Source organism: Desarmillaria tabescens, assembly GCF_030435595.1.
Source record: "Desarmillaria tabescens strain CCBAS 213 chromosome Unknown EV420scaffold_24, whole genome shotgun sequence".
Taxonomy (NCBI): Eukaryota; Fungi; Basidiomycota; class Agaricomycetes; order Agaricales; family Physalacriaceae; genus Desarmillaria; species Desarmillaria tabescens.
In genome coordinates this window covers 330,322-343,979 of record NW_026848323.1, presented here as the reverse complement: position 1 = coordinate 343,979, position 13,658 = coordinate 330,322, and the positions used below count along the sequence as shown (strand labels likewise).

The 13,658-nt window shown below is 48.8% G+C and overlaps 6 protein-coding genes and 1 non-coding gene across 7 annotated transcripts; 2 read left to right on the top strand and 5 right to left on the bottom strand.

Moving 5' to 3' along the window:
- Positions 1 to 15: 15 nt before the first annotated feature.
- EV420DRAFT_1552763 (uncharacterized protein) lies at positions 16 to 1,140 on the top strand. The gene is made up of 3 exons (XM_060473517.1): positions 16 to 411; positions 464 to 495; positions 540 to 1,140. The coding sequence occupies exons 1-3, from the start codon at positions 207 to 209 to the stop codon at positions 744 to 746; spliced, it is 444 nt and encodes a 147-aa protein (XP_060329201.1). The 5' UTR covers positions 16 to 206; the 3' UTR covers positions 747 to 1,140.
- EV420DRAFT_1552760 (UDP-3-O-glucosamine N-acyltransferase) lies at positions 1,141 to 2,916 on the bottom strand. Its single transcript, XM_060473516.1, has 6 exons — positions 2,818 to 2,916; positions 2,650 to 2,768; positions 2,140 to 2,596; positions 1,381 to 2,090; positions 1,206 to 1,321; positions 1,141 to 1,162 (listed from the first exon to the last, which is right to left on the bottom strand). The coding sequence occupies exons 1-5, from the start codon at positions 2,892 to 2,894 to the stop codon at positions 1,221 to 1,223; spliced, it is 1,464 nt and encodes a 487-aa protein (XP_060329200.1). The 5' UTR covers positions 2,895 to 2,916; the 3' UTR covers positions 1,141 to 1,162; positions 1,206 to 1,220.
- A 28-nt stretch (positions 2,917 to 2,944) lies between these two features.
- Positions 2,945 to 6,017, top strand: EV420DRAFT_556576 (Pkinase-domain-containing protein). Its single transcript, XM_060482561.1, has 4 exons — positions 2,945 to 3,733; positions 3,786 to 3,934; positions 3,986 to 5,186; positions 5,241 to 6,017. Exons 1-4 carry the CDS (start codon positions 2,972 to 2,974, stop codon positions 5,802 to 5,804), a joined length of 2,676 nt encoding a protein of 891 aa, XP_060329199.1. The 5' UTR covers positions 2,945 to 2,971; the 3' UTR covers positions 5,805 to 6,017.
- On the bottom strand, positions 5,867 to 8,629 carry EV420DRAFT_1644468 (transcriptional repressor TCF25-domain-containing protein; the record flags this gene model as incomplete). The annotated part of the gene is made up of 10 exons (XM_060477654.1): positions 5,867 to 5,986; positions 6,046 to 6,327; positions 6,386 to 6,842; positions 6,895 to 7,037; positions 7,090 to 7,354; positions 7,409 to 7,652; positions 7,700 to 8,097; positions 8,145 to 8,326; positions 8,374 to 8,442; positions 8,492 to 8,629. The coding sequence occupies 10 exons, from the start codon at positions 8,627 to 8,629 to the stop codon at positions 5,867 to 5,869; spliced, it is 2,298 nt and encodes a 765-aa protein (XP_060329198.1).
- A 454-nt stretch (positions 8,630 to 9,083) lies between these two features.
- On the bottom strand, positions 9,084 to 10,540 carry EV420DRAFT_1552749 (caspase domain-containing protein). The gene is made up of 3 exons (XM_060473515.1): positions 10,434 to 10,540; positions 10,145 to 10,374; positions 9,084 to 10,093 (listed from the first exon to the last, which is right to left on the bottom strand). The coding sequence occupies exons 2-3, from the start codon at positions 10,271 to 10,273 to the stop codon at positions 9,182 to 9,184; spliced, it is 1,041 nt and encodes a 346-aa protein (XP_060329197.1). The 5' UTR covers positions 10,274 to 10,374; positions 10,434 to 10,540; the 3' UTR covers positions 9,084 to 9,181.
- A 370-nt stretch (positions 10,541 to 10,910) lies between these two features.
- EV420DRAFT_t163 lies at positions 10,911 to 11,015 on the bottom strand. The gene has a single exon. It is a non-coding gene; the product is annotated as a tRNA-Leu (tRNA).
- A 311-nt stretch (positions 11,016 to 11,326) lies between these two features.
- On the bottom strand, positions 11,327 to 11,895 carry EV420DRAFT_1272111 (uncharacterized protein; the record flags this gene model as incomplete). Its single annotated transcript, XM_060467678.1, has 4 exons — positions 11,327 to 11,365; positions 11,415 to 11,579; positions 11,637 to 11,700; positions 11,756 to 11,895. The coding sequence occupies 4 exons, from the start codon at positions 11,893 to 11,895 to the stop codon at positions 11,327 to 11,329; spliced, it is 408 nt and encodes a 135-aa protein (XP_060329196.1).
- Positions 11,896 to 13,658: the final 1,763 nt, after the last annotated feature.

Here is a 13,658-nt window from a genome sequence, read left to right as displayed (position 1 = left end):
TTGGAGCTCAGTGAAGGGGGGGGAGGCGAAGAGTCTAGTTCAGCGACTATATTCCTTAGCAACTTCACTCCCGCCAAACATGTCAAATGCCCTCATATGTGAAAGATGCTCGATTAGCCACTTATATTTGAGCTGATGGATACTGTGATATCACGTAGCAACTCATTCTTATCCCCGATATCGATGGATGCTCGAATTATGTCTTTATGTTCCCACTATCACACATCAAGATCGTGAACCTTATGTCTTCCGTCCTACCTCTAACACGCTCAGACAGCTACGCCTCCTTCGTTACAGCAATCATGGACGATCTGAAGCCTGGTATATATGGGATTCAACTCGCAGATCCTAACCTGGAAAAAGGCAATACCCATGTCGATCTCTCAGGACAGGACTTGAGAACTATCATTGGTACCAGCATGCATTCATCTTGCTTGTGCGATTATCTCACCGCAGCCCACAGGATTCTCTGGTCACGATGGCGATAATCAACGGGTATGACAGAGCCATCCCTTACGAGTTTACCATCTAATTGTTAGTGGGAATTTGCGACGTTGGGTGCGGGGTACTCCATTCGGAGTGTCTATAACGGAACATACTTGTCCATCGATTTCAAAGCTCTGAATGAGCGTCGACCACACATTGTGGCTTCGTCGTTTCCCGTCAGCTGGGACGTAAAGCTATATGATGCAGACAATGGACTATACAGGTTTGGATCCATTCCTCTGTCGTACAACAAATCTTGATTCCTGCGATCGATAGAATCAGATGGCCTAATAGCGAATTTGTGTTTAGCATGGACATCAACGCCGGCGGTCTCCCTCCCGTACGTCACCTTAACGAGCAGCCAAGCTTTGCACTCAGCATTTCAGCAGGTCTTCCTTTCAAAACAGCGTTAAAACGCTGATTCCTCGCAGCTGTGGTACCTCCGTGAACGTGAAGGAGTTCCATTATCATCACCGGCTCAACCGACAGCGAATACGGTGGTGGACTTTGGTGAAGGCACTGAAGGAAATATTGTCATTATGACAACCACCACAACGATGACGAAGGTCAGGAGAGTTGTCGGTTGATTTACTTCTCTACAATATTAGTAATAGGGAACATTTATCTCAACTTTCGGGTAAATTTCACACCGTTAATCAGTTGATGACTCTGGTAACTATTCCGGTGTAAGTATATCAATTACCACAAACAGCAGATACCTTGAAGATTTAAGATTACTCGTCTTCACTCTCAGATTCCGTCTCTTCCGAATCCTCTTGTTCGTCAAGGGCTCCTGTCCAGTCCAATATTTCAAGTCTCTCGTTCTTCACCGATTCTGGAAGCGAAGAAGCAAAGTGTCAACAAAGATCAGCACAAGGATGACGAGGAACCTACCTCCAGCGTTGACCTCATACCCGGCTTGCGTAACACACCGTGAAAGCTCAGCCTTGGCGCCAACTTTTGTATTCTTTCCGAGGATACATCCGTCTAACCTGGCCCCATCTGCAATAACACAGTGGTCCAAGAGCACACATCCAACAATTTTGGCCATCTTGCCGATGACACAATGACTCCCAATCACAGACTTTTTCACCGATGTTCGCTCGCCTATCTTTGTCGATGGTCCGACCATACTGTCCGCGGATATCTGTGCTTTCTGGTCAATGAGCGACCTGTCTGTGGGAACACTGGGAGTGATGAGGCGGCGGTTCATCTCAAAGTAGGCATGAAGAGTGTTAAGCCGAGCAGCAGGCTCTTTGTCGCGATGAAAGATGATGCCCACACGTAAACTGGATGTAGTAGGCGATCCGCTACCCTCGTCGCTGGCAGAGTCCTTGGAATTTGAGGATGGAATTGGTGGCTCGTCGTACAGAGTGGAATGAAGGAGCGCTGTGCTCTGGGTGGGGGCATTGGTGATGGGATTGAGTACATGACTGTACTTTTCCCTTCGTGATCGTTTGTATGGTACTTTGCATAGCCAAGGAATAAATTCTTCTCGAAATGAGTCAATGTGTGGTTTTTCTTGTAGCAGGTCTAGGACAGTGCGCCGGCAGACATAAATGTGTGAGTCACGGTATTTTGTTGACACCTTGGTTCGTGGATATCTGAGTAAAGAGTTGTCAAGTAGCAGCAACGAGAACGCGTAGTACTTACAAGGTAAGAAGAGACATCCTAAGCTCCAGTTCTTCACCGTTCAACTCCCTGTCATCTGCAGTGTCGACATGAAGCAAAGTGCCGCTTTTATCATCCCACACTATGGCAACTGGAGGAAAAGCAGGACTCCAGTCATCCGGCTCACTTGCTTTCTCCGTCTCATTCGATGCAAACCAACATGTGGTTGCGATGGCGCCGTCAGATATTCGGTCAGATCTAAATTTGTTCAAGATGGTGGTAAGGGAAAGAGAGGGTGGAGGTAGGAAATCGCAAGGCAAGACGACAAAATCTGACTGTATGCGGTGGGCAAAGTGCCGCAACAAAGAGCAGGTCCCGACACTGGCGTCCATGATCTCATCGTACGTCTGCAAGTCAATGCGTAACGACACGTTGGTTTCCGAGTGAATATGGTTGGAGATTGCATGCCGATGGACCGTCGGGCAAATGAGCACAACGTCTACCATAATGGAAAATCAGCCCTGAAGGCGGTCAACGGTGCAAGCGACGCACCCTTGATGCCTGAGAGCTCCAGCCAAGCAAAAACATAGTCTATCATGGGACTATTCACGACCGGTAGAAGAGCCTTTGGACATGGTTCATCGCCGTAGTCGCTCGTCAGAGGTATTAGCCTGCAACGGACTAAATACTGGAAAAATACTATCAGAATGTTGTACGTACTCGGCACCAAAGCCAGCGAGGACGACGGCAGTAAATTCGCGAGTGACGAGCGGCGATATTGAGACGTCGAGGTCCATGGTGGTGGTGCAGAAGCAAGGCTCAAAGTCGAGTCACAGGGCGAGCGCGACTTTGCTTCGAACGTCCATGTGCGCGGATGTCGCAGCCGTCTGTCCTCACCCTCTACAAGCGTCTCGAGACCATCGGCAGAGGAGCCTACGGTTCTGTCTCTAAGGGCATTCATATACCTACCGGGAACGTCGTCGCTCTCAAAATCATCGACCTCGACACTGCCGACGATGACGTCGGTGACATCCAACGCGAGGTGGCATTGCTCTCGCAGCTGCGAGATGCTCCTAACATTACCAAGTATTTCGGCTGCTACATGGACGGACCTAGGGTGTGGATCGCAATGGAGTACGCCGACGGAGGCAGCGTGCTTTCCCTGATGAAAGCATCGCGGGGTGGCTGTTTGGAAGAAAAATTCATGGCGGTCATCGTCCGCGAGGTGCTCATTGGGTTGAGCTACCTCCACAAGGTTCCTGTCATTCACAGGGACCTCAAGGCCGCCAACGTTCTCGTCAGCGCGACGTGCAAGGTCATGATATGCGATTTCGGTGTGTCGGCGCTGCTGGCAACAACGTCGAGCAAACGGAACACGATGACGGGGACGCTTCACTTCATGGCGCCAGAGGTACTGCATACGAACCCGGCATACGACGCAAAAATCGACATATGGAGCCTGGGTATTATGATATACGAGATGGCGAAGGGTTCCCCTCCCCACTCCAACCTTGCAAGTGCAGAAGCAATTGTCGATACTATTTCGAAGATGAAACCCCCTCGACTGCAGGATAGTGAAGCTGGAAAGGACATGAGGGACTTCATGGCAATGTGTCTCCGAGAGCTGCCCAGCGAGGTGTGTAACCCATGTTTCTTTCTGTTCAGTTCTGATCTTACGAACCGAGCAGCGTTCATCGGCGGACGAACTGTACAAAGCGAAGTGGATGAAATCCAATGCGAAGGTTCCCAATTCCATTCTACAAGAAGCGGTTCGTCGTCTACACCAAGCTGGACCAAGGGCGAGTCTCGCAGGACCTCTAGCTTGGGAAATCGACGAGTACGTTGCGTCAAGTATTCACATAGGCATCACCACTAACATTCTATGTAGACTTGACGAGAACAGTGACGACGAGCGACCTTGGGAATTCGATACCGTTCGCGGGCGCCCATTCGCCACAATTGAAGACGACTTTATTTCACTTGATGCTGTTGATGAAGAAATGCCGCCTCCTCCACCACCTGCCGTGCGCCCTACACTTCCTTCTTCCCTTCGCGGTCTATTCGAAGATGAATCGGCCCCAGATTCCTTTAGTCACCAATTATCTCTACCCCAACGAGATACTCCCAGCCCACCTGCACCGAAATCAACACCTAGTCATGACCGCACCATAAAGGCGCCTATCTCGCCCCTTGGGGGCTTCATCCAAGGTCTCACTCACGACGTCGCTGAGACCGCACGAAATTTCGTATTCCCCAAGTCAGCTCGTTCAAGGTCTGGGTTATCCAGCATATCGGGTTCTGATGATGAACGGTCGCAGCCGCCAGTTCCATTCCCGTCACGAGGGGAGATTATACCTTCCCAAGAGCTGAATACGCCTTTAACCATCGACATCGACAGAGCCGTAGAAGCAGCGCAGAACTCTGCGTCGTCTGCCCGGTCTGCCCAATCATATCGCGACATTCGGTCTACGCGGGGACTTGCTGATATTGAGATACCCCCTCTTTCCCAAGATACCAAGCCTATTGAACTCTCAACGACACCCAATGCTGCCCCAACATCCGATGCCCCGAGTTCGACACTTACAACAAGAACCCATACACCTCTAAAACGCTCTCCCATGCTGACAGACAGCGAGCCTCAAAGGGGCCGACGCCAGGTTGACCTGGCATCCCCCACTGCGTTCCAATTCCCCCCTTCCTCATCAAATTCTGCATTATCTGTTATACAATCCACGTTACCCTTACAACCACAGAGGGCACGCAAAGATACGCCCCTGAGGAGGAATCTGAGTCCCTCTCAGTCATCCCATCAGTCGACTTATTCTCTAGACATATCAGGGAACGTACGGCATGCACCATCCTCTTCTAGCCCTCGATCTTCTCCACCGATAACCCGAACTCGGTCTGCGACCGCACTTCCAGAGACAGCCGTGTATAAGGCAACGCCTCCTCCTCCACAAAGCCCATCTCCGCCTCTAATGCCTCCCGTCAAACCTTTTGCGGGGCGTCGCGATCGCAGCGGCAGCGATTCAAGTGGGTCCTATAGAACAAACGGTTTGGGCACACCAGGGCTGAAGGATGTCTTGAAGGTTTGTTATTCACTCTTCCTGTGCACAAAACTACGCTTATGATTTACCCGGTAGATCCCTTCTCTCACTTCCGAACACCAACTTGGTCTGTCCGACCTGCTTCCCCCTTCACCATCAGCAGCAGGTACATCTACGCGAAATTTCTCACCGACGCCTAGCCATCTCAACCCTTCGACCACGTACACCCCCTACCCATTCTCAGCCCAGAACTCAACCTTCAAAGATGCCGCCACTTCGTCGTCGTTCATACTGGGTCTCCCTCGAACCAGTTCTCCGCCGCCTTTGGATATGCGGCCAGAACCCCCTACTTCGAGACACTCTCGGTCGGAGTCGCATTTAGTCAATCTCCCGACATCTCTGTCTTCGCCCATCTTGCCGTCTCTACGGCCTCTTGATTATTCCGCCTTGGTTGGAGCGGACCAGACGCGTGCAGAGTTAGCCAGGACCATTGAAGATCTCAGTCGCTGTCTTGCTGTAGTCGAGGTCGGACTCAACGGCATGCTCGATAGTGTCCGGGGAGACGCCATCGAGGAAGAGCAAGAGGACTCTTTCGTCGACGGTAGCTATGCAGATACATTGGCAGACTACTCACACGCCAATGGTGTAACATCACGGTAACGCTCATTGATGACCATCACGAAAAGAGGGATACATTTATATTTAGAGGGGAACATCTCATGTTAATCTATGTCTGCTTCGGCTTGCCTTCGCTGCTCCTCGTCGGAGTCCGACTCTGACGCTTCCGCCGCGTTATTTCTACCCCAGAAACTTCCTACCCAATTGCTGAACATCCGGAAGGGCTGCATAGGACGGACAATACAATCAGGATAGAACAGAGATGGAACACATTATTGCTCACCCCAGTCATCGGAGCAATATCTTCCTCGCTATCTTCATCTTCATCCTCATCGTTGTCACTTTCAGCTACTGCCGGTTCAGGTTCGGGTTCAGGTTCCTGATCTGCCCATTCGACTTCAATCTCCCCGGGCATTCCCCCAGGCATCCCCATACCTGCTTCATTCTGGACCATGATGTCCTGAAGGTTATCTAGTAGATCCTGAGGGAGATCCTGGAATGCCTGCAGGAACTGCACGACACCACCGGGAAACATCGCGGCGACTTGAGGTGCAGCCATTAGAGCCTGGAGTAGTCCATGGCATGAATATTTTGTAGAATATGGACAGGAATGTAATACGTACCTCTATTTGTGCTCTAGTATTCGCGTCGGGAACGATTTGTGCTAGTCTTCTCTCCTGTGCTTGACGTCGGCGTCTAGTCAGAGGTTCGTGCATATTGATGTCAACGCCTTCAAAGAATGCCTCGTCGTAGTTTGTTACAGCTGTTGGGGGAGGCAGGGGATCACAGTCCAAAGACTTCCGGGCGAGGATCTCCCTGGGAATGTACCTGAACAGGTTGCGGTATTCTAGCACCATAACATGCCTATAAGCTGTATACTGCAGGTTCGTGTGGCTGAACAGTTCTGAGAATATCTTGCGCTCGTTTGTAATGGGAAGAGAAGATGGGAGGGGCGTCTTGGAAAAATACGTGGTTACGGTCTCGTTGAACCACTCGGCATGATCTTTCCATACTGGCAATGACCGCTGAACATACAGGTGAGACAACAGGTGAAGAATTGCAACCGGTTCTTTCAACGAGCTAAAAGAACTGAGATTAAAGACTGGCCTGCAACAAAAGTTGATGTACGCACCTTCCATCGGTTTCGATTCTGAAGTCACGATGGCCACGTATAGATGCGGACAACGAGACTTCGAGTTTGTCCGCTAGAACAGGAACAACGGAGGGAAAAGATTTGACAGCCTCAATCAATGCCTCTGCGCTCAATTCCCGTTGCTAAAGAGGAATAGTCAGAGACAGACGCACAAATATCAAGCGAGCAGGGTACCTTGGCGTCACGGCTTACTCTCAGTGCTAAAGCTCGCGCATACATCCATCCAGGTAGTATACTTGGATTGATACGAACCCCCTTCTCCTGACGCTTCTGTTTGAAGAGATCGAACATTTCCAATAGCCATCCAGTCATATTACCCTTGAAAGCAAGATAATCAAGATGATAAAGAGCCCCATGGGGATCGTTCCACGGGTCAAGCGAGTACATTAGTCGCGCAAACTCAAAGGCCGTGCGTAGACATCCTCGACGCTGAAGGTCCCTGATCATGCTACGTCAGAAAGAGGAAGAAAAACGCAATCATGACAATGCTCACGCTGCTTGGCGATGTAGAGCCAAAAAGAAGGGACGATTCTCGACAAAGTCGAACGCGAGGCGATTCAGACCACTTGTGAACGTGAACGCTCCAATGAAGGAACGCTCGTAGGCAAACAATGCTCTGTCGATAAAGTCGACGGCTTGAGAATGTTCCTCACGATGTCTGAATACTTGGGCCATCTGTAATAAGGTATCGGCATGCCAAGGCATACTCCTGCACATATCGAATAGACCCTGAGGATCTGAGAAGAGAATGAGGAGAGCCCATCACATGAATATGTAGACGTACCACCAGCTTGTACGGTCTGTATGAACACCTTCGTCATACTTTTGTATTTTTTACTATATCCGACAGTCCACCATTTCTCGCCTGGAACGAAATCGACTGCTTGGTGCTTCAACTCGCCATCAGTAAGAGGCCGAATTGATAAGCCTTCACGCGTCCGTGCTTGGGCCCAGGCTGGCTGCGGACGGGTCAGATGGGAGCGCAGTGCGGTAGGCTGCCTCCGAGAAGATGATGTCGCTCCTGGGGTATCTGCTTTACTCGCTTGGACGACCTTGGAGCCAAAGAACTTGCGCATCTCGGCTTCACTGTCGAGGTGGGATAATGACACGGATAACAAAGAGGCCAGTGCGTCCACAGAAGCTTGAGTGGCAGTGCCGGAAGATGAAGGTGCATTGGAGTACCTGACTCGCTGTGAGATAACGCGAATTACGGACAGGTGGATACGCACTTTAATGAGAGTTCTGCAAGCACCTCGTCAAGTTCATCCTTGTCCGCTTTCCGAGCCTTTGCTTTGGCCTTTTTTGCCGCCTTTTTCTCATTCCTCACCGTCGGTGTGCTGGAACGAGATACTTTAGGCGGAGCATCAATGGTGGCGGCAGCTGCTGCTGGAGCCTTTTTCTTCTTCTTGGACTACGAATATTGTCAGCGACGTACAGCGTACTGACTCGAAAACAAACCTTCTTCGATTTTGTTGAAGGCGCTACCAAGTCATCACCATCATCTTCATCGTCTGCAGGGTCAAATAACTGTGTATCAGTTCAGTGAGCTGCAAAGGGGCGGAAAATATCGACGCACTGCTGCAAAGCCAGCGACAGTAGGCTTCGCTGTCTCTTCCTCTTCGCTATATTCAAAGTTGTCAGTTTTTGAGGATCCTCCCAGCGCTTCGAGCTCTTCCAATTCCCGTTGCTGTCGCTTGCTTAGTCTTGGAGGCATTCCGGATATCGCAGATCGAAGTAAGGAGTCAAGATATATGAGTGTGGCTGTGCTGTTCCGAGTGAATCCCTTTTTGGCACTCACCGCCACAAATACGAGCTTTACGCCGAGCTTTAGGTGATGGATGAGATTTTCACCATAAATGCGCATCGACAATTTACCAACAACCATCAGATGGTGCTACTTTAGATACTACATCATTTCTGCCCCATGCATGTGTCGCAATACCACGTTGACGTCCTCTCTAGTAATCAATGTTTAGCTGCATTCCTTGATTCGGCCTGCAACCACAGCCAAAAGAATTTTACGGGAGCCTAAACGGACGGAACCGAGAACACGGTTAACGTTACCCTACTTACTCTTGTGAATGATAACGGTGGAAATTTGGCTGTCTCGGGCGACGTCAAGACAAGATTTGAACTTTGATATTGATGTTCAAACTCAAGTTCCTCGAATTATCTTTCATGTATCATGTTAGAGTAATGACAAATACTACATAAGCATAGGTTTGTACGACTGAGCACTGAATATAAATGTCTAAAGCCCAACCTTTTACACCTGATACCAAACGCGCTCATTTTTATGGCCCCCAGTAACGACTGGAGTCTGGAAATACGACTGATCCAGAAGCTCGTTGAGCTCGACATACGTTATCTTCTTCTTCCATGCACCTGATTTCAGAACACGGACAAGTGTCTTCGTAAACACCCCGCCGTATACCTTCTTTCCCGGCATCTCCTTCGCAACCTGACCCTCTTGACACGCTGTCAGTGTTACATGAGAACTCATATCTGGCCGCCAATCATCCGATAATATAGATCGATAGCGAGGTAGATGGTCCAGCCTTTCATGTCCTGCACGTAACATATCATTGACATCGGAATGATAAGTGGGCCATACGCTGCGCTTTAAAGAACCGTCATACTCGATGCAGCGGCAAAAATTGCGGGCGTAATAGCAGTCTGCGATAAACGTGATCTTGTGCCCCTTGACACGAGATATTTCTGCGAAAATAGCGTCCAACTCTCGGTCGCTGATATCGGGAACCCATTTTCCGTCGTGGTCCTGGGTATCGCGATCGAGGGGACACAGTGCTTTGGTGAGACAGAAATTGCCAATGCTATCACATGTAGATTTATAAAAATGGTCATCGCGGCAGTAGCAAGAGCCATATCCAGCATAGTAGATGAAAATATTGTCTCCCGGGTCAATTTCACGCCTGTTAATGAGACTGTAGAGTACTTCCACAATATTGGCGCGGTACGGCGTGAAGGGATCACTAGGAATCGAATTTTGGCAGCCGAGGAGACACTGGATACGTTCTTCTGGTACGCCAAGGGTGTTGATTAGGAAACTTTTTACTAATAATGCATCCGATACGCAACCGCGCAGAGGAGTGCGCTCATACGCATTGATGCCGATGAGAACAGCCCAAAATCGAGACGCGTCGATGCGGTGCCGAGCCTATAGCAGCTGATATGAGTACAGATCCCTGTAAATATTATATATGCTTACGCCTCGGTTCATGGAAAGCGATTCGCGAAGGGAACAAGGTTTATGCGAGCCTTCGACATTGTCTCTTTTTGATGTCTCACTTCGAAAAATACGGTGGATAGCGTTACCGAAACGCCCCCGTGGTGGCATATGCTTTTTTTCCTCTTGTAATACCTCTACAGGGTCGAGGCGTATGCCTCTGCGAGAGGCCTTGCCATATTCCTGCGCAGGCCGAGGTTCCAACCCCTTGGCTGGTGGTACCGTCGTCTAGAATGTAAGGAACTGAATAACAGACGGAAAGAACACATACAGTCTGAACGAGTAAACAGGGTGGATTTCTGATGAATGGTGTCTTGTAATGGCAGAGTATTCTCGGACTGAGATATTGATGGTGAGCGTTAGTCTGGGATTTGATCGAAGGGGGATGAGAGGTACTTATGGCCGGAACCCGGCATCGTGGCCCATGCGTCCAAATTGGGAATTCGCTCAAGTATTTCGTTTGGAGGTACTTGATTGAGCCCATAGCAGTGATCCGACTGGAAAAACCAGTAGTTAAAAGACACGAAGCTGGTAAAGGCAAGACGCCAGGGAAGGGGCCATAAAATGTCTCTCGGTTGCTGAAATATCCAACTTGATGGCCTAAGTACATATGATTTCAAAATCAAAAAAGTTCAGACTCTAATACCTTTCCTTGTCATACTGTATAACGTCAATTTGACTGAGGGATCCGGAGAAAATCTGGAGATAACATCAACAGAACTACTATTGAAAAATGGTCAAAAAGAAGTGATGAGAGTGGGATTCGAACCCACGCCCTTTCGGACCAGATATTGCATAATCACCATGTGATTGGGTCCTTAGTCTGGCGCCTTAACCGCTCGGCCATCTCACCAGATGACCATGTAGACATTAATTTATATATGTAAAGATAAAATAAGATCATCGGTTTCGAGATATAGCTAATACTTGCGACTACTCATTTGCCACAAATTGTTGTCCGATAGCGTCTGTGATCATGTAATTGTGAAAGGCGTTTTTCGGCGCTAGGTCGAAGTGTTGTTCGCCCGTTGCCTTGTCCAGCCGTAGCCGTTCGAGATATGCACCCAATACGCTCACGTTCAGTATTCTTTTCAAGCTATGTAAATGTACAAATTTGTCTGCTTTTACAGTCAAAAGTCCTGAGGAGAGTCATTTTCTTGACCCTTACGTATAAGGAATTATTCCGGAAGCTACACACAAAACCTATTTCAAGTTCAGTCGATATTAAACCGTTCAACGACTCCATTCTCACAGTATCAACCAAAAGGTTCGTACAGGCCGCATTGACGTTCCTGTTGTTGACCAGAAGAATTGAGAGGTCGATGTCATTCGCTTGGGCGATACTACTACAAGTATCGCCAGACATCACGACAACGGTCTCGTTACAATCTTGACCAATGATCCCCAGGCAAAGCACCTTGTTAGAATCAATGACTAGGCACGGACGTAAAGGAAACCGGAGATATGCACGTACCTGACCAACTTGCAGATTGTCGCACGCAGCGTCAATGACTGTATTCACATGAGCGAGCTGGAAGCTACGGGCGACTGTAAGCCCGATTAAAACAGGTAATGGGAGAAATAAAACCATACGTAGAAACATTCTGCGCGGTAGAAATGCCATTACAAGTGTCTCCAGTGACGACTGTGTATTCACGAGCACAGTTGTCCTGGGCAGCGCCAAGATTGAGAATGGTAGTGATGAAGAGAGCAAAGATGAGGGCGAACAACATTGCTTTGGAACTGACGAAAGACAATGCAGAAGCGTCCGCCCTTTTATACGTAGAAAGTGAGCCAACGTGGTCAGACAATGTGCCGGAGGCAGGCTCATGAGCCCGTCGGGTGACTGTATTACGGGATGTCATTGCGCGCACATTGCAACTTTTCAAGGTCACGATTTCGAGAAGAGCTCCAGCTGTCCAGTACGAAGATAGCTATTCTGAGCTCAACAGACACGCCCATTAACATAGATTCATTTTTCGCACATGTTCGCCGCTCGGTTCTTCTACCTATTCTGCACTCCCTTCCTGTGTGAGCATTCTGAAGTATCCCAGTCATGAAAGCTCAGGGCCCGCAGCACGAGTTCTGGATGTGTTGATGGATGCATTGTTTTAGACCGGTTCATGAGAGCAAGAGTCGGAGCATATCCACAGATGCACTGAGCATCTTTCCTTCGAAGTACAGCAGCTGAGGCTGCGCGAATACCCATGCCAGGAACAAGTAACTCCGTGTAGCATTAGTCACCCAGTGCCCACGAAATGAAACAAAAGGCGGCCGGTCTGATTCTAAGAAGAGGGCAGACCAGAGACGAATTTGAATCTGTGGATGTTCCTGTAGTAATTGAACGTAGTTACGATTTATCCAATTGGTCGTGCTGTGAGATGGAAAAGTCATCAGAGTCGGTGACGGAGATTGGCACCAAATTTGGCCGAAATGGGTTTACATGCGTTACGTAAATGTTAGGAAAATTACGAACGCCACTCGCCGACTGCCAATGCGCTGCGAAATTGACAACCGACCGACTTAAAGTTATTCGAGGGGCCTCCTAACATGAATTGCTGTGTTATCTCCCACGATAATAACAACAATCTCGCAGCAGGAACAAAGTAACACGAATCCGACACGAGGTTTGGTACAGCATCCAGGCGCCTCTTGATGTCGTCCTGATATTTCTCTCCACTGCTCCACAACTTGTTGAAACCGACTGCTAACTTCTCTAGCTTATAATGTCTAGCAGAAATTATTCTTCCCCTTGTACACAAGACAGCTCTGGCTCTGAAGATGCCCCACTCGTAAAGCCTTCTCGTAATCGCGCCTCGTGGACCGTCCAAGAGACATTTCTCTCTAGAACAATCGTAGAATTGTTTCTTTGGAGTACGTCAATGACCCTAAACCAATATTTCCTACATTGCTGACATCGAATGCGATAGCGGATTCGTGGCTACATGTGAACGATAAGATGGAGGGTCATGATAAATTCGCCTTCTCTCTCCGACAGGCTATCATCGTCCCGATATCTGTGGCTTGGATGGACTTTATCTCCGTGGTTCCTATGCAATACATCCCTCAACTAAAGAACTCGCCAAAAAATTGGAAAAAGATGAAGAGTGGTATGTGGCGTGATTCAGTGATAATCGCAGAACAGTACTGAGAAACTTTTATTCTTTAGTTCTAGAGGAACTGAGGCGCACGTTTAATACTCATGGGATATTGCAAGAAGAAAGACCATAAACTGGGGTGTCGGAATGATATTAGAATACGGACGTTTTCACGATATATGCGAATGTGGAGTCTGAAACAGAAGAAGAGGGACGCTAATGACAGGATGCCTCCACAACATATGACCCAGCTCTTCCTTCCGAGATGTAGCACCGTGCCAAGACACGAGCCTCGAATCTGACTTTATGGACAATCGGAGTGACCGACAGAACGGCGAAAACGAAGGTGCGTTTCTGTCCCGTCGTATTCTCTCAGTGTCAAACTAAACTTACCCAGA